Raw genomic sequence first — 19,981 nt, forward strand, 5'->3', positions numbered from 1 at the left:
TCTACAAACTAAAAAATGAAATTCTAGGTTCCACATGTTCAAATGTTATATTTGTGCATCTCAAATAGATAGTAGCCCAACAGACAGACTAGTTTTCATAATAATGATCCTGGTCTGTAAAATATTTTGTGACATTACAGTAATATCTCAGGTGACATCAAGCAGTTTTATCTGCAAAAGCAAGAGTCTCTTGAAAATTTCTTCCAAAAATTCATTAAATGTAACAATGAAAATTTACATTTTAATTACAGATTCTACTTTTAATGAGAAAACATCATCTTTCACATTTCCAACATTTGCTACACAGACCCTTAGCATGGGGCAGATATTTACTGCCTCTGGAATTAAAACATGCTCATATGAAAAAAATATTCAAATGGAACATGCATCATAAAGATTTTTTTTTTCTTTAGCCAATAATATAAAGCTTTATCCTGTCTGTGTACTACAGAGCAGTACAGGCTGTATGGAATATATCAACACGTGTCTATATGTTATTAAAAACAGTAAATTCCCGTTTAAACAAGGGCTACAATCTGTGCACTAAACACTCATTAATGGTTATGAATCAAAAAAAAAAAAGGGGGGGACTTGCAGCAGGTGTGCATATCTATGAATTTCAATACATTGTAAAACTGTCTGTAGCCAACAGCTTCACCATTTGGCCTTTCTGAGCTTAGAGACAGGCAATTTTTCATGATTTTACTATTTCTGGCCAAACAAAAAGTTTTTAATTAAATATACCACATGATTCCAGATGTTTGTTTATTTGTTCCAATGAGGCCATAAAAATGCCTGAATGATAAAATTGGAGGACTCCTGCAAAAACAGGCTAGACTAGAGTGCTAACTAAACATGGGGATCTCTCAGGAGACTGCATTGGCACAGCACTGGTGTGCTTTGAACCCCATTTCTTTGGAAGAGCTGCAACACTGTGGCTGATGACTGGAGTTCTTTATTGCAAAAAATTATAAGGCTAAGTGGCAAATTTACTAGACTTTTTTACTTTTTTTTTTTTTTTTTTAATTGCCAGTTTATTCACACTGCATAACTAGCTTTTTTACATATCCAAAGATTTTAGGTAGGGTTATGGGTTTGGGTCCCAAGTTTCCACTTATAGAAGCCAGTGCCTCCTATATATTTCTGCCACTTTTTAGTCATCCTGCTTGAGCATTCTAGTGGTTTCTTATTGCCAGCATGACAAAATGAGCTATGTTGTGAAATATCAAACACCCTCTAGTCCACCAAAAATATGAAGTTACATTTTTTTTCCTCATTAATCACATTCCCTCTGATGTGACACTTGTATGGGTGACTTGGGCCTGGACTGCTAGATTTTGGCAAATATGGAAAATTCTACAAAGAAAAACCTCAGAATGACAAAAACATGGAAAGTGGTCAGATCTTCAACAATCAAATTGGGGAATGTGCACTGTGGAAAATGAAAGTCTCTATAAAACTTGGAAAAAAAACCCTGACAATTATGAAAGTTTGCCTGAGTCTCAGACTACTAAATCCCATTAGATACAGAATGAGAATTTTGTGCTCAACATCTGAGATATTTAATAATATTTTAATCTGAATTTGATTAACCACTTAATTACTCCATTTTTCCCTTTCAAAATTTTCTTGCAGAGAAACACACATATTTTATTCCCACAGAGACACAGCACACCAGGACGTGATCCTCTTAGAACTTACTTCTGATCAGCTCAATCACATCCCTTGGGTTCAGTTTCAAACCACAGAACACAGAGAAAGCTCACAAATTAAAATATGCTGTCATTTAAAACCAAATCTTAACTTTTCTGGCCATCAAGAAAGACTTTACACAAAACTACAAGTCACTTCATATATCATCCCCACCTCATTTACCCCAACCTACTTTCACATGAGTAGTTGCTCCCATCACTGCAATATACAAAAAGATAACAATACATTTTTATGCTGAAGTTTTAATAATCTACAGTATCCTGATTTGAATCCAACTTTCCTTGTATACACAGACAAAAAATTGTTGATCCTGTAAGTGACAAGAATATGAATCCAATGACCCAGAAAATTTATTTCTTGAACCATATTAGTCAAGGTCACATTCGAATCCAACTACAATTTATTCCACATTTAGCAAAGTCATTGTGCTAAAAATTGTGAGAAAAATGCAGATGCTGGAAGGAATTATCACTACTGAGCAAGTGAGGCAAATTGGTCCACCAACAGCACAGCTACTGGTGGCAGTTCTATTCCAGTAAACAAACAAAACAGGGCTCAGGAAAGGGACTACAGGAGACCCTCCTTTAACTGTTCTTTCATGACTGCCCAGAAAAAACCAGTCCACAGCTGAGACAGTGACAAGTGTGGGCATTGGACCTCTCAGTTCCATTGAAAGACAACATTGTTTACTCTGTGTCAGCTCACAAAACCAGGAGATATGCCTGATGCACTTCCAGACTTGGCAAATACTAATGCAGGTGGGTTTCTGTTATCAGCTAGAAGCATTTTACTGGAATAACTTCCCTAAGGAAGTGTGCCTTCTAGCATTTCTCCCCACCTGCTTTGTTCCACTCATTCCTTCTACCTGTTCTTCTCCACAAAGCAAATATATCAGAAACATTGAGAAAGCAGTAAACTGGAATCCACCTTGGAAGGGAAAAATCCCGGTCAGAGCTAAGAAACCAGGTGCCCCATATAAATAAATAGAAATGAGTCAGTGCCATTGCCCTCACCTCCTGGAGAAAGGTTTGGGGAGTCTGTGGGCATCAGCAGGAGCCACCCACCATAGCAATGGAGAAGCCTGCTCCACCTTCTTGCACCAGAACTCTTTTAAGTTTCTGACATTACCTTCTCACACATCTGGACTACAAAATGGCAATTCACCACATCCACTTAACTACAGTGAGCTAAGACCAGAAAACAGAACCTTTTTTCAACCAAGTCTTCTCTCACACTGATACTCTTCTATACCATCACTTTGCTTTCCATACTTCTCCCATGTGTTTTGAGCTTTCATTAATTTCTGTTTTCCAAACTAAAAACCAAGGAAGCAGAATCCAGTTTCTCACTTCATACAGGCAAAACACATGGGATTTTTCTTTTTTTTTTTTTTAATAACAGACTCCTTATTTTAGCTTTCTCCCAGAGTGTCAAAAGAAGAGGATTTCCACCCATTCCCCTTGAGGCTAAGTCATGACCACATCACATCTCACTGTTGGGACATATTTCCTGGCACTAATAGGAAATGTCACAGCTTATTTTTGAGTGTTCCTTCCCTGGAAAATATGATCTTGTCTGTTCCATGCTATTGAGAACTTTTTTTGTTTGTTTACTTTAAGGTTATTCATCTCATGATGAGAAGATCCTGGCCTAAGAAGTCTTCAGTCTAGGACACACCACAACATAATGCAGGTTACAAATGATGGTATTTTCAAAGGACAATTTATGCTAAACAGTAAAGAAAATACCTCACTATTCACAGCATCTTTGGCTGATACAGAACTTTCACATAGTGCATCTGCTTGCAACTTTCTTATTTATCCTATTCTTAGTTATTAAACAAGTTAAAGCAAATACATCTTCTATACATATATGGATACATTTTGGTAACTGAATGATAAAGTACTAACCATAGGTTTTCTGGGGTTTGGGGTTCTTTGAGCTGCCTTATGCATACACAGAGAAAAATCAATTGACAAGCATAAAGTGCAGCTCACACTAAGAAAACTAACTAATTATGATAAGTTGCTACATAAATTGCTTTGCAACTTCCCCCACAATCAATTTTGAACTCTAAATAAGCCTCTGGCTTGGAAACACAAGTACCTAACAACTGTGTCAATAACAACAACAGAGAGGACCACAATGATAATATAAACAAGATACTTGTCTTTCTGGAAGTAAGTTTTATGTAGAGCAATTTCCTTTTCTTTTTAAGTCTGTGATTTAAAGACAGCATGGCTTTTCACAATGCATTTGTAAATAAGAACTTTGTGTACTAAGGTTTATTATTAAGAGGTGTGTGTCAATTTTATAATTTTACTTCAAACATTTTAAAGTATTATATTAAAACTCGAGGCCAAATTCTGGAGGGATTGATAGACATTATCAGTTCCATATGAACCTAAGAATATACATAAAGTATGATCAGGCTGAGCAAACTGAGACAGAGCAGGTAAATCCTTGGAGGATACTCACTTTAACTATACAACTCTCTCTGGCTCTCCAAAATTTCTTCAGCACAATTCTGCTGAAGACAAAGAGAAACTGAGAGCAAAAGGAACCTCTCACTTTGTTCAAAAAGGCTCTAGAAATTTGCCTTTAGAAGGTGAATAAGAAGCTTCAAAATATTCTGTTCTTGGATTTCTGGGCATGGGATTTGAAAGCAGTTGATAACTTTCAAGATCAGATCATAAAATAAGAAAAAACACCTGTCAGTTGATTGAAACATATTGGTAGAATAAATACCAATTTTTCATTTGGACACTCATCATTCAAACATAAGACAATGTAATCACTGCACATACCAGAACACTTGGATAATTACTGCTTGGATAATTAAATTTGGTGTATGGACACCAAAACAGGACAGTGGATTTGTTCTGAAAGTTTTCACAAGTCATAATAGATTAGAACTATTAAACCTTGGCCTAAATCCAAGCTAAGGTTCTAAAAACTACTTACATAAATACAGGCTTAGTTTTTAATGGAAACTGCTCTTCTTCCTTTTACCAGTAAGCTATGGGGTAGACTTACCACTGTTTTTCCCAGAAACAAGAGCACAAGAAAAGGAGGAGTCATCTGTAAATTGTTACTGGAAACCAAATGGCTTTGGCAAATTAATATGTTTTCAAGTAAATCAAGTAATAGACAATGTTATTTTATAACTGTTTATACAAAAGGCATCAGCACGATTTTGTATGGGGAAAAACAGATTTTCATGATATCTATGATTTAGTGATATTGCTTCTGAAGATATAGTATGATAAATTACAATTTTCCCCATCAACTAGAAAGCACTGATCTTTTTAGAAGGCAATTTGAGTTTGAATGCTTACACTTAAAGGCACATCCTTAGCAAGGATGCCATTATAAAAAACCCAAATATACAACCTGAGTGGGGTGAAGGGTAAGGAACCTTTCTCCACATATCAGAAAAATTATCCTTGCAACACGTTATTATGACTTAAAAATTTCTTTTTCATAAATGTCAACTATGTTAAGAATTGAAGTTTCTATTTTTAGATGTGTATCAGTTAATAAATTACCAATAAGGAACTGAATGGTACCTGGGCCATATATAAAAAACCACTTAAAAAAATTATGTAAGCCCCAAAATTTTTGGGCTGATTTCTTCTAAAAGCCACTACATTTTATCATTTTTGTATATTGGGAGCATGGCCATTTCTGTTTAAAAACAACAACAAGAAACTGTTGTGTTGGTTTTTTTTAAAGGTAGATCTGAAAAAGCAGATGGGAATGTGGGGCATATATATTTTATTTCACCAGAAAATCTGAAAGCTAGAGCAATACAAGCAATGTATAGAATATAGAAACAAAAGAAGAACTTTGTATGACAGGAGGCTGTGTCTTTGAACTGACTTCTTTTAACTAGGTAAGAGAACTGAACAAACTTCCCACAAATAACTCATTGGGTTCTAAATCCATATAAAGTAAAATGCAAAATGCTACTGTAACAAAGATCAAGAAAAGACCCTTAGAAGTTTGAGATCATTATTTTTGAATCAAAACAAAAATACAGCCAGCTATAAAATTACCAATTTGGAAGCCTTGCCTTACAGGATAGCAATTTGGTCACATAAGGAATCAAGTCACATTGCTGTAAGATGCCCAAAACCTAAATAGAAGGCCTGTAGATTTTTCATTGAAAAATATGAACATTGGGACTGAGGTAAGGTTCAACTTAGAAAAGTGGGTCTAAGTAACACAATAATAAAAGGGAAAACAACTTTCCCAAGATGGGGAAAAATTTTCTAAAGCTTAAAAATGTAATGCAATATTTATTTCTCTCTTCATGTACTTATATACTCAAGCATCATAAAAGTCAATACAAGTTTTGCAGTGGTTATTTCATATCATTCCATGCTGACATCACACTATCACATGCTGCTTCTGTGGGCTTTGAGAGTGAGATTTTCTCCATTCCTGAAATTGCCTGTACAAAATATGGAGTCAACCTAAAGGACTGGATACTGGCTGGAAATTATATACTGCATGCATGAGCACAAGAGCTGTAAGACACATGGTGCAACCCACACATAATTATATGTTTTTGTTCTCCCTGTAAAAAAATCATAGCTAAACAGAGTGAGAAATGTCCAAGTGAAACTGCACCAATCAAATACATCCAGCTTGCTCCTGCTCCCCCTCCCAGTCCCCCAAAAATCAATTTACAGCTGTACCAAACCATTTGCCAGACTTCAGGATTCTGGTAAACAAGTTTCTCCAGGGACAAATAACACTCACAAACTTACAGCATTCTTCATTCCAGTATGCACTGAAAACCACCAATATTTACATATGCAACAGCTGATTCAATTCCACTTTACAACACTGAAAGCATCCAGTGCAGAAAAAAATTGAAGATATTCAGAACCTAAAATAGCATGCTTAAGTATTTCATGCTTTCCTTGGAGATTTTTCTATTGACTGCAATTAATCTTTTATGGGCCTGTGAACTTCAAAATTTTTCTTTGCATAAAAGAAGTTGATTGAGTTAATGGGCTTTGCCAGCAGGTTGTTCTAAGCTTGGAATTGGTTCTTCCAACACCTGGAATTTTGCAAAGTGCCCTTAATTATTTCCTTGTGAATCTGTGTGTATATATATATATATATATATATATGTATGTATGTATGTATATACGCACACACATATATAGGCTTATCAAATCATGATACCCATGTCTCTTTAAAGACCAATTTTACCCTTTCTTTGGATGACACTCTCTTCTCTATTCCCTGTATTTATAACTGTGCTTAATCATAAGGAAATTTGCAGCATATTTAGCATGCAGAGCAGAATATTTCTGGGAAGAGTAAAGACAGAAGTAATAAAAATTGTGTGAACTGCTAAGGGTAGCAAGTTTATGATTTGGGGAATACAACTTTCCCCTTTCATAGCAAGGGGGCAGGCATTCTGAAACCCTGGTGAGGACAGTGGGTGCTTAGAGCCTGTCAGGCTCCTGCCCTGAACAAACACCTGCAGGACGTGTCTGCAACACCTACTGCAGCCACACAACTGCTGTATTGCAAGAGGAGTCAATCCACGATGCAGGCACACAGATTTTGATGCCCAACACCACTGGCATTTCTTTTGCCAAGCTGGATAACAAAAGCAGCCATGGAGCCACACTGACAATACCCTAATACCTAAATAAAAATATCCAAAGATACTTGGCTTTTAAAGGTAATTTTAAAGTGTTTTTATAGGACCCAGGTATTTTTCAAGATTCTGTCATTCTATTTATTGTGTTAGTAGACCCTAGCCATTCAATCCAACACCAGAACTCCAGCCTGAAGGACAACATGCTTATCTGAAAATCAAAGCTACTTATCTTGGGAATGGAGGGAGGAAGGAGGGTGGAGAGGAAGGGCACTAGGTTGCAGATTTTTTTGGGGTGAGAGGTTTCCAATTCAGGATTTTGCTTAGTCCATTCACTTTAAAAAGTATCAGTTCCTACACAAATCAGTGCTGGAATACAGTGCTAGGAAATGCACCCACAGCACTTGGAGGACATCTGATTTCCAGTTCACCACAGCAATCTGCACCAAGGCCAGGATGTAGCTCCACACTCACCCTCAGCTCTAGCACAACAACGATACAAGCTGCAAAAAATTAAGTTCCAATCAGCTGCTTTCCTCACCCTTTACACCTGAATCATAGATCCTTCTTCAGGTGCATCACCTGCCTGATTCTTTCAGAAGGTTTCAAGCAATATGGAATTTTACTAAAGCTGCTTCCATCCTCTGTAGTGCTGCAGAATTTGAGCACACATTAAAACTAAGATATCATAATTTCATAAATATAAGGCTGATGTTGATCCTGGTATCCTAAAGAAAACTTGCCTCTACACAAATGGTTTACATGGTCAATGTAGAATTAAAGGGTAATGTGGGAAATTAATAAGAGGATTTTAATCTGGTTTTAAGCTGAAAAAATGCTGCAAGTTTTACAAATTTCTCCTTTTTGAAAAAAAAAATGAAAAAGCTTGGAATGCGCCCTTCCTGACTTCTTCAGTTTTTCACCTGTTCCATGAATTTTTTGTTCCATAGGTATGCAGAAGGAATTTGTGAATTTGCCCAAGGTGCTTTTTTAAGTTCTAAGGATTGATGAAAAAGGAAATTGAAGACTGATCCACCTTTAACGTTGAAAAACAGAGAAGAATCCCCTCTTATTGCAATGAAAATGCGTTAACATTTCAAAATTATAGTCCTAAATTTCTAAACTGCCAAAAAGCTCCCACTTTAAAAATATTAGAAAGTTTACGAATTCTCTCAAAATTACCAATGCTGCATGTAATCATCTACTTAGCAATGTTTAAGTACTCTAATCTCTTTACAATTTTCTCTCTCACACACACACAAATCACGGAGCATTATTATCCATAGATTTATTTGCCTTCCCGGTAGACTACCTGTAAATCCTATTTACTATGAGTTAAAATCTGTACCCTTGACAGGTATGGTTTACCCACAGAGTGCTTGCAAGGCGTGGTGATGTCTGTAAAGTGAAAAGCAGCAGTACTAGCACAGAGCAAGGCTGGGAGCAAAGCTGAGCACCCTGCAGCAGCTCACACCCGTAAAACGTGGCTCGCACCTCGGTGGTTGGTGAGGTCCCTGGATCCAGCAGGCAGAGGAGTGTAGTGCATCTCTGGAGAGGCAGAGGCAGCAGCACTGGAGGCCTGTGTGACAAAACAAACACTGTGAGTGCTCTGGGAGGAGGGCAGTGCTCAGGCAGAGAGGATGCACCTGCAGACGGGCGCTGCAACCAGGTGCACAGAGCTGCCAGCCAGGGAAGGGCTCATCTGTTTGTGTTAAGGCTGCTGGTGATTCCTCAAGGTTGCTGAACTCACCAGAGTTTACACAATGGCATTAGGTATCATTACTAAATTAATATTTTCATACAGCTGACAGCTTTAAAAAAAAGCTACTGTCTTTGGCAGGAAACCCTTAGGCAAAGCTAAAAAATCTTCTTGATGAAACAGATTAATGTTTACCTAAAGGAAGTTATGATTGAGTTCACATGAAGGAAATGAGATAGAAAATAGAAAGTTGGGCTAAGATACTGTTACTTTTCAAAACTAAAGAAAAAAATCCTAAATGATTTTCACATTCCACTGTCCTGTGAGCTAAATGAAGGAATGTATTAAAAAATAGACTGCCTATAATGCAAAAAAGTACAAGTACATAGAATTGTTAACAATAAACACTTAAAACTCACACCAGAAGTCTAATAAAAGAAACAAGCAACCAAGAGGACTTGCTCAGACTCCCTAAAAGCAAAATGTTAAGGGAGAAGAGGCCCAAATCTTTCTCTACAATAACTCTCAAGGTCATATGATTCCAATTTTAAAAGATTAGACTGAAGAACTATGGTTTACAATAAACTAACCTTCATTCCACTAGGCATTTCAGATGAAGGAAATATATATATATATATAAATTATAAAGCTAAAACAAGCCACAATTACCATCTTGCCTTTTAGTTACAGAACAGCAGTGTTGCATTACTAGTAGAAGATATGAAAATAAAGGATTGTGCTGGTGAACATGAATCATTGCCAGTTTTTAAAGTTCAGTTTAACTTAGGTTGGTGACACACTAGTGATATTTCCAGTTTCAGATACAGAGTTTGCTCTGGAGTATTTACAACCTACCCATTTCAACAGGCATAAAAAGATGATGTGCTAAACAGAAGACACAAAGGACAGCATTCACTGAAAGTTCCATGATAATTTCTGATCAAAAAAATAAGGCAAATAAAGAGAAAAATACAGAAGCTAAACTATTTCTTGAATCTCCTGATAATTCACTAAAGGGAGTCTTGAGAAAATAATTGCTATCTTCTGTGCAGTTTGTTCCCTAATGATATATTGACTTCTAAGCTGTAAAAGTCAATCAAAGGAATCCACCTCAATCTTACTTACTTATAATTGAACATATTCTCAAAATTTATGAACTCCTGGGTCTCCAATGTCTGGCTAATATAAAAGTATAAAATTGGGTTAGAGTGTTTTGGGGAAGAAAAAGCATAAATACTAAGTCAAATCTTAATTACCTGACCAAACCCAAGAAAAATAATCAGAAATCTGTAACAATGCAAGCTAATAATGATAATGGAAAAAAAGGAAGAAATCTTCCTTTTTGTAGCTGTTGGACTCCTAAATGATAGTACATAAAATGTTAAAAGGTGACTGGCTAGATTAGTATACTAAGATTTTGCTTTTGGAGATCACCCATCAATTTCTATGTCAGACCATAGTAACAATCTCATTTCTGAGAAAAATCAGGCCACAACATGAAGATCCATCTTAATAGAACTTAACACAGACAAGTTTGCCTAAACAGCAAGGATACTACTTATGGGATATGAATAAAACCAGAGAATATCCTGCCTGTGCTGACTCACCTGTGATGAGAAACCTGTTGGAGGAACCTCCTGTTCAGAGACACATTGCTACAGACATAACTCTCACCTTCAGCCAGAATGAAAAATACCTTGATTCTGGTGAACTGAAAACCAGCAGCTCAATCTGCTCTGGACTATAAGTTATTGGAAATCCCTCTGGTGACCAATATGAGCCAAGGGCACATAACATGTAAGAGGGACAGATAGAAAATCCTTACACCCAGCTATGTGATATTTGAAAATAATTCTGAGAACAGGCATCTGTTCACAACTATGTGTTTCCTTTGGGTTGAGTAGTTCTGGGTAAGAAAAAAAGAAAAATGTTACTATTTAACATCAGACTTCATCCCTGTAAATCACTCAAAAAACCTGGAAGAATAAGTGGTCTCATACTGTACACTCTAGATGTTATCTGCCTATTCAAGTGTACTTATTTGGGACTCTGGTAACAGTGAAGGTTTCTCTTTGGTACTTTTAATCTCAATTTAGACTGTTGACAGCTTGATGATAGCTTTTCCTAAAATTACTGGAAGAGACTTTGCCATTTCAGCAATATACCACTGAGTGAGCAAAATTCAAGAGCTTCTAAAAAGGATATTGGAGTGAAGGGGCAATTTAGCTTTATTTCCAATTTTAGGAAACGCAAGAACAGAAGGGTTTGTTTATTGGTGTTTTTCTGTTATTTTATGTACAGTATATAATTCCCTGTCAAATATAGAACAGTTTTCATTACCTTTGAGGTAAGTATTCAGTTAGAGCAACTTTAATTCTATGGAATATCATCCAGGGTTAGGATTGTTTTGCACAGACACTGGTTCAAGTTCCAAATCACGTTTCTGAGTAAGCCTGTGCACCAGCAGAAAGACAACTATTTGTTTTCCCTACCACATACTGACATTTGGCCCTAGGCTATTTTCCAAAGAGATTTGTATAGATTGCATTACTCTTAATATTCACAGGAATATTGTGACAGTGACAGCATTGACATGTGACAGTTATGTCTTCAAGTATTGGTGACATATGCATCAGAAGTTCTTCTTGCAGTGGAAAGTAACTATACATACAAATAGCTTTGAGGAAAGCTGTTTAAACTGGTTGGTAGCTTCAATTTCATAGGAACAGGTCACAAAATAACTCAGTAAAGAAATTCTAAGGGTATTATTACAGAAGAAGCTTGTAGTTTCGCAAACCTTGAAGTCACCCAAGTTTTGCAGTATTTCATATTATGTGGTTTAAGACTTACAAGACAAATAAAGTTAGACTACTCACAGCCCCCTGTTATGCACATAACCAGACATTTGCTAAACTGAGGTATGTCTCTTCATATTAACCTGTGTGTTTTGTCAAAATTGTTGTATTTGATACTAAATGGACTTCATAAAGAGTACCAGATTTGCAATGCATGTTCATCAAAATTACAGACATTGTAGAAGATGAAGCAGGAGGAAACAGAACCAGCCAAAAAAGAACCCAACAATACATGTAAACTATATCTTAGAGCAACAGTACACTGAATCTTTGACTATTCAATCCTAGGGAATGGTCAGGTAAAACAGCTTTATTTGCCAAGAATTTGCTTTTCTATGAACTCAGGAACCATACAGCCAGTGGAAAAAAAAAAGGGATGAAGCATGAGAGAAGGGATAAAGAGACCAGAAACCAAGCAAAAGCAGCCCCTGGGTGGAGCACTCCATGTGGCAGAGCGCAGCAGATCTGGCTCTCCCCTGCCCAGCTGGGAATCAGCCAGAGTGTGCAAATGGGCTGGCTGGAGTTTCACCCACCTCAGCACACTGGATGTTCTGGAAAAACAAGAGGTGGAACAGCATCCCCACCAGGAGGGGAGGCTGTTCTTGATGGAATTTGATGGGATTTCCCAATTTCCTTGCTCCACAGCCAAGCAGACTTAGCCATGAGTGAGCAGTTGTCTTTGCTGAACCTCCAGCATAAATTAGAGTCACTTTAATGAACGGGGAATAAATAACCCATTTAGAAGAAAATTGTCAGCCAGACACCAACAACTAGCTCTCAAGAGTGGAGGAATCTAATTAGACTGGGGGTGGGGGGGGGGAAAGCTAATTTGTTTAATCCCTGAATTCCACTTTACAAGGAATGAAAAATGCAATACTTGGATGGTACTAGTAAGGGAACATTGTGTAGTATCAGGACATACTGTACGTCTGCTGCATCAAAACAAATTTGTAGAGACCAATGTTTCAAAAATAAAAATGCTGTGCTATTTTTGGCAACCACACAAGTTCCTTCAAATATTTCAGCTGTTGAAGAAAGTAAAGGGGGAACTCAAACAAGCTAATTCTCTTTAAATTGTGGTTTGAGAAAATAAATTTTAAATTACTTTGCTCTCCAAATTATATCTCTCTACTAGATGTTTCATTTTTATATTTCTAAACACAGGAGTAAACAAAAATCCCACTTCTGACACTTTAAAATCTAATCAATAATACACGTGTTCCAGCTATAATCAAGAGTACGACTTTGACCTTAGCAAAGATTCATTCCAGATATTTTAGCAGCTTATTTTCAGTTGTGATGCTACTAATACAGTAGCCAAATTATTGTAGTATTAGGACAACAAGGAGAACAGTGATCTTATATTTTGGTTGGTCTTCCAAATTCAATAACCTTTAACAAGAAAGGAAAAATAATTTTTCTCATTTAATTTAAGATTCAAAGCATTTCAGATTCAAAGCAATCCCTTATTCCCTTATAAGAGAGATTGCCACTTCTCACTTGAATTTACTTTACCTTTTGGTTTTCACTTAATGTTAAATTGCAAGGTTGAAAGCAGGGATCAAAAATGCAAATGAACATCAGATAATTCTTATGCATTTAGCCTTAATTGAGTGTAATCGATATGTCTGGTGTGCAGCCAAATCCAACTATTGTGAAAAGCACCTAATGTATGGACATTATTTTTGGACTACTGAATGCCAGAAAATAATGAGCTGGCATTCAGCTTTGGTGAATCAGCCCTTGAATTTTCATCTAAGAGCAGTTTTGAATTATTACTGAAGATAAGGTGTAAATGTGCAAGGGAATTTTATCCATGTTTCTCCCATGAATCATAAATGAGGAAAAAAATTACAGTCTAAATTGCACTTAAAAGGAATAAAGTCTTTTCATGTCATACATGATTTATCAAAATGATCTCATTTTAAGAGTACTGTGGTGTATCTTGATTAATAACATTAGTAAGCATGATGAATGGCCTCTTTAATAGTAACACAGAATTTATTGGCAAAATCCCTACTTCTACCAAAAAGGGTGGGAAGTAAAACCCACAGCAGTTAGCAACCTGCAGAAACAGCTTAAGTAAACTCTCTGCTATGTATTTTGCATTTATATGTCCTTGAAAATCCTTAATTAGAGTTTATTCTCACGCTCGTTCAGAAACAAGTAACAGGTATGACCTAATGGGGCAGCTCTACCCTCTGCAAAAGTCACTGTGCAGCTCTCTGCAAAGCAAGCTGAACTCTGCATGTACTGTAAGAGGATGTAGTGTATTAAGGTCTTTCAAGAACGTTGGTCCCATCCCCTTATGACCTTTTTCAATATCCTCTTCATTTTGCCTTAATATCCTAAATGCTTCCCTTCTTCCATTACTCCATCTTACCCGCTGCCCTCCCCCTCCCTTTTTAAGCCTGCTCCAGCCTGCCCTAACTAATTTCCTTTTGGGCTGACAGATCAGAGGCCTTCCTAGCACTGTTCCTTTTAGACCTGTGAAGCCCTCCTCGTAATCCTGCTGCTTGTCCACAATTAATCTTTCCAGTTGCCACATTATTAACACTACCACCCACAGACAGAGGATGCCTGAGCACGGCTGGACACTCGCTCCCCACTGGAGCATCAAAGTTGTCAATCACACACTAGTCAGAAAGTTGCCTGCTGTCAACATCAGAGGATTTCATACTCTCCTACCCGCTGATCAAACATTTTTCTTCAGAAGATTAATTCCAAGTCCCCACCCATTTCCTCCCATATCCTCTTTCCCTTTTAGGTTTACTCAATGATCCATCTTCTGTATGGAAAAGGAAGCAGTGTATAATAGAAATCCTTTCAAAACAAAAGTTCAGCAAAACTAAATTTAAATCCCAGCTGTTATCAACCTCTTCCCCCCCCCCCCGTGCAAGTTAAACACCTTAAAGAGCTTGGATTAGACCTAGTCACAAATGCCTTTCTTTGATCAAAGGCTCCAAGACTTTACACAAATATAATCACAAGGCAATGACTGCATCTAAGGAGCCTGAATTGATTTGTTCTACTGTAACATATAGCACACAAAAACACCCGTGAGGCTTTTTGACTTGCAAGACCGTTCTTTTTCAACTTGTATCACTCAAAAGCCAAGAATTTTAGCATCTCCTTAATATTTTTTCAAGGTCATTAGATAAAAAGTGAACTTCTTGCACAGTATTTGCCTTCTCTTTTTACAAAGTGCATCTCAGCTATGTAAAAGCAGAAGGATACAAGAGATTCTTCAGCTCAGGTTCAGTTTAATGAGTTGAAGGCAAGTAACTATTACCACCTCTCCCTAATCATATGCCACATTCTGACATATTAGTTTTTTTAAAAATTAAATGTTACTGCTCAAGTGGCTCAGTACCTTTCATTACAGTAGTTAACAGAATCTGTCCCTAAAAGAGCACTTTAACATGCTAGCCACACAACAGTGAATGAAAGCAATACTCATTAATATAATCCAGCAAGCAATCTAGTCACTGTAAAACACGATAGGTTTTAAAATAAAAATAAGTTTGTTTCAAGTCACACTACAAAGTAAATTCAAAGTTGCTCAATCACACTCATCCCTAAAATAAATTTCATAATGTTTTTTAATCTCTTAGGTTGGTACTAATTAAAATAAAGAACTCAATGAAAGACCCCCAGAAGTAAAAAACAATAAAGAAAAATCTGCTGGCCTTGAACCTAATCTGAGATTGGGAAAGTAATTCCAAACAATTATTATACATTCTACCTTACATTTCTGTCAGCATCTTTACCTCCACATTCTGAGAACACACATGCTTCCTTCTTTTCATTTATGCTATACAGGATTCAATGGGATCATACACTAGTAAAGTAAAGCCTAAGGACAAAGCAAACCACAAATAAATTCTGTCATACCCCAAAACTCTGCGACTGTTGCTAAAGAATTCTGAGTTGTCACAGACAACTGTTCTTTGAAATTCCTTGTGAAGTGAACCACAATTGAATTTTGAGATGTTAGGAGATGATAACCTTTTTCTAAATTCCCACCTCACCACACCCAAACATGACATTTATTGAATTTCACTCATTGCCCCACAGTTCTGAAGGAGTGAAAGAGAAATATGGAGTTTTTAGAGATTGTAGCATCAACAGAAGGTGCCAAAAGCATAGGTAAGTCAATATGAAGGGAATTACTGACAATGTATTAAATTCCAAGTTTCCTTCAGTCATTCCCTGCAATATTTTTCAAGCAATTACATCAATTACAAAACATAGCAATAGTGGAGTAATGGCCAAGATTCCTGCTATGCTATGGCATAGCAACAGTATATAAGCTGCATACAAACATGATGCAGAGCTCAAATACACATTACATATGATACTGTAATTCATTACTTTTAGTTTGAAGTAAGGTAACTCAGAACTTCTCACCTCCTTTTGCCAACCTGATACCCACAGATTCTTCAAAAGCAAAGACAAAATCATCAGGCTAAGTCTTTCTTTAGATAGGAACTTCCAGGACTGCTCCACAAATAAAATCAGCAATGTAATATCACCACTTGCAATAAATTCAATGATAATCAAAGGAATACAGAACCATGTATACAGGCCAGCCTAATTGTTTGCAAAGCTAGAGTACTTATTTTTACTTTGCTATTCATTCTGTTACCTTCTGCTTGCCTTAGTTTTTTAGGAAGCATGGAAAATATTGCAAAGAAATGAAAGCTAGATGCTAAAAAGTAAAAGGTAACATTACTTTAATGACTGTTGCTACGTTGTCCTTACTTAACAGGCACAGCAATTAAGAAATTAGAAGGTTAAAAATGCTTTCAAGGCATCTTCGTTCTGTCATGTGGGAACAGAGCTGAATTCAGTTCAAACCCCTTGTCAGTCTATTCAGTCAGCAGAAGGGGGTGCTGCAGTGTAACCTATTTAAAATGCAAATAGAGTAACTTTTGTAAGAGCAGATTAAAACTAGCATTTTATTCACTCGGCATACCCAGAGCACAGTGAATACTGGAATCAGACTTGTCACTGCACACTGCAGGTTATTAATAGAGCTCAGAATGGTGTTACTAAATCTGCAAGTTAAAAGCAAATAAACAAAAATGGATTTATCTGTGGTATTTGTTCTCCTGGAGAATTCAGCAAGGCCTGCTTCACACTGCACACTTGTTTATCCAAGATCACTGAGGCTCAATTTCATTGCTTTTTTTTCTTGTTTTCTTTAATTATTTGATTGATAGCCACTTACCACAGCCAAAGATCCTGGGATATGTGATCTATAACACTAATATTATAGAAAAAAAACACATTTTTTTTGAAGCTGGACAAATGTATACATACACAGGAAAGACTTTATGGTGCACAACTGCTACTCTCTAATAAGCCTTTCTGGGCTCTCGTGAACTACCAACACATGAAAAAACACAAAGCTAAAGGGTTTAGCAGAACCAAATCAACACATTGTGCCATGGCTTTACACTTCATCTTCCTGCAATGTCAGGTGTTAGGGCAGGCAAATGGGTTTCCCCTCTATATTCCAGCCAATTCCTCTGTTCTTCATCTCGATCTCTCAGAGATTCATCAAAAATGCGATTTAATTACATCTCCTCCCCTCCTCCCCCTCCCAAAAAGAGTGTAAACATGACTCCTTTTTATCTCCTGATACATCTGGACAAGTAGACAATGTGCTAAAACAAAATAAATCTGCCCTGACAGTCACATCAAAGGGTTCAGCTAGGGGCTTGCAGCTACTTAAGGCACAGGAATGTTGTTGCTAAGCATCGCTCTACAACCTATCAGTCCCTTAAAGAAGAGCTTTTTTTCTTTTGGAGGGAGATGAGGAAAGCTGGAGAGTGGGAACCAGACTGCAAAGGGAGATTGGGGATTTTGGAGGATTTTAAAGCTTAAAGTGAATTGTGTGAAGAAAAGGGGGTTTGTTTTGTTTTGTTTTGCCTCTTGACATACAGTCCACATTTGGGGGGGGAAGGAAAGTAGGGAAGGAAGGAGGGGTTAAAGCTTGTTGATGAAACAGCTTATGAATTATCCTTTTGGATAAAACCAAGAAAGGTCTTTGATATCCTTTTTCAAATCCCCGTACTTACTGTAGGTTGAAATAGAAAGATTGTGACCAAAAGCAATAGGGCTGGGATACCAAGCCTGTTAAAATTATATTGTGAAATGCATCCCATACCCTGCTTTTCTGTCAACAATTTGATAAATATGTGTATGTTCCTGAAGAGGTGAAGCCTGGAACAATGTCCATATCCAATAAGCATGCTCTACAGAGAAAGGAAACTTTTGATACATACACACATAGCACAATTTGATGCTCAATTTACTAGTGAAACTGTTCCCTTTGGGGAGAATGTTCACTGAAATCTTCAGTCTTCCACACTGTGCTTGCTGGACTTGATTTGCATGTTTAGTGCTTAAACCTCCAAAGGAAGGTAAAATCATGCTAAAACCAGCCTTGGAACTCCTCTCATTCAAAACACACCCACAATTAAATGGACAGTGGAAAATTCAAATTATGCTCCCTCTCAAAGATGTGGAAACACATACAAGGCAAATAGGCAATCCAGCCTGGATAGCATCAAACACTAAGTTTCAAAGCTTAATTATCCTGAAGGTAAGCTAAGAAAATTAGTAGGTTGGTTACAGCAAACTGAGGAGTTAAAAAATCTTCAAATTTTAAAAACAGCTTTAAAAAAATCCTCTTTGCTTTTAAAAAATTAAACAAGAAAAACATGAAACGGACTCATTCTACATTCAGGGTAACTATCAAGAACATGAACAATTACTGAGTGCATGATATTACACAAATAAATAACACTTAGCATTATCTTCAGCACTACCATATTTATTAAACAGTGACTGAGGGCAGCAGTAACCATTTTTATTGTCCCATACAGCTCTTATTTTCTAATTAAACAGAAGGTTATTTCCACTGCCAATGCAGCCATTTATCTTATTTGAGTGTTACATAATATTTTTTACCAGCCTAGCCTGACTATAAAGTGTTCTGTGTGGTGAACTGTGGCCCAACTTGCTTTCCTGTTTGGTAATCATAGAAATGGGCCATTTTGTGCTGTGTTAATAAATAAACTTTTTGCAATTTCTCCTAAAACATGATAAAGCTTATACTTTGTATTTCCCTCTAGCTTCAATACAAGGGCAATGAGGTGTATTATTAAAGATATAGGTCAAGCAAACCTGATGATTTCAATCCTGTGGGGTGCTTTAGAAACTATTGTCATATTACTGAGATCATTCTACTGTTCCTAATTATTCCTCTTGGTTGCCTCACATTTCAAGTGATTTCTCTCACACTTATGTCAAAATTTATAAGCTACTCCCTGTAACAACACTACATTATTTCCTCACTTGTTAGGGTAATATAGGACAGAAACTAGGAGAATGCTTTAATCTAGCTGACAAGGATAATGTAGTCTAGAAATGTAATAAACTTTGCATTCTACTACAAAGTTGTGGTTTTTCTCCCTACCATGAAACATTTCATATAGATAGACATCTTAGAAAAACTAATTGCTACAATAACTTGCATATCCTCTTATCTGAGTTGCTTTTATCAGAAAAAATGTATCAGCATTAAAGCGTTCACTCCAATAGCTTGTGCATTCTCCTTATTCCCATAATTGCTATTCTGCAGCATTCTGTTGACTGTACTGTAAAACTACATGCTGCTGAAGGAAACCTATTTCCAAGAAATCTGTGCATCACCCTAACAGTGCAAAACATTTGTAATTAACAGGCTGGGCTTTAACAGTGCTCTAACACATCTCGGGCTGACTGGCACAAAATTTTATTTGCACTAAGTAGCTTGAGACTGGGAAAACATAAAATCAACTTTATGTGATAGCTCCATGTTCTATAGTGGGTTTTTTCTGAAGGATTTCAGTGCAAGGAAGGCTGCCAGTGGAAAAGGTAGTCTAATGAAACATTTGAATTTTAAAGACAGTGTGGGTACTGCTTACTGTGGGAGCTAACCTATTTCCTACAGAACATCCTTGAGGTTACTAAATTATGGTACCCTCCTCCCCTACCCACCCAGAAACAATAAACAAACTGAAACACAATTCCAGCTAG

At 36.8% G+C, this 19,981-nt stretch overlaps 1 protein-coding gene across 1 annotated transcript in view; it reads right to left on the reverse strand.

Annotated features, from left to right (window-relative positions):
- The window catches only part of LRMDA (leucine rich melanocyte differentiation associated), a 605,660-nt gene that overhangs the window by 86,641 nt on the left and 499,038 nt on the right, over positions 1-19,981 (reverse strand). The window contains 1 exon segment of the mRNA XM_079312590.1: positions 8,831-8,915. Coding sequence (XP_079168716.1) covers positions 8,831-8,915 — 85 coding nt within the window.

This window comes from Erithacus rubecula, assembly GCF_903797595.1.
Source record: "Erithacus rubecula genome assembly, chromosome: 9".
Lineage (NCBI taxonomy): Eukaryota > Metazoa > Chordata > Aves > Passeriformes > Muscicapidae > Erithacus > Erithacus rubecula.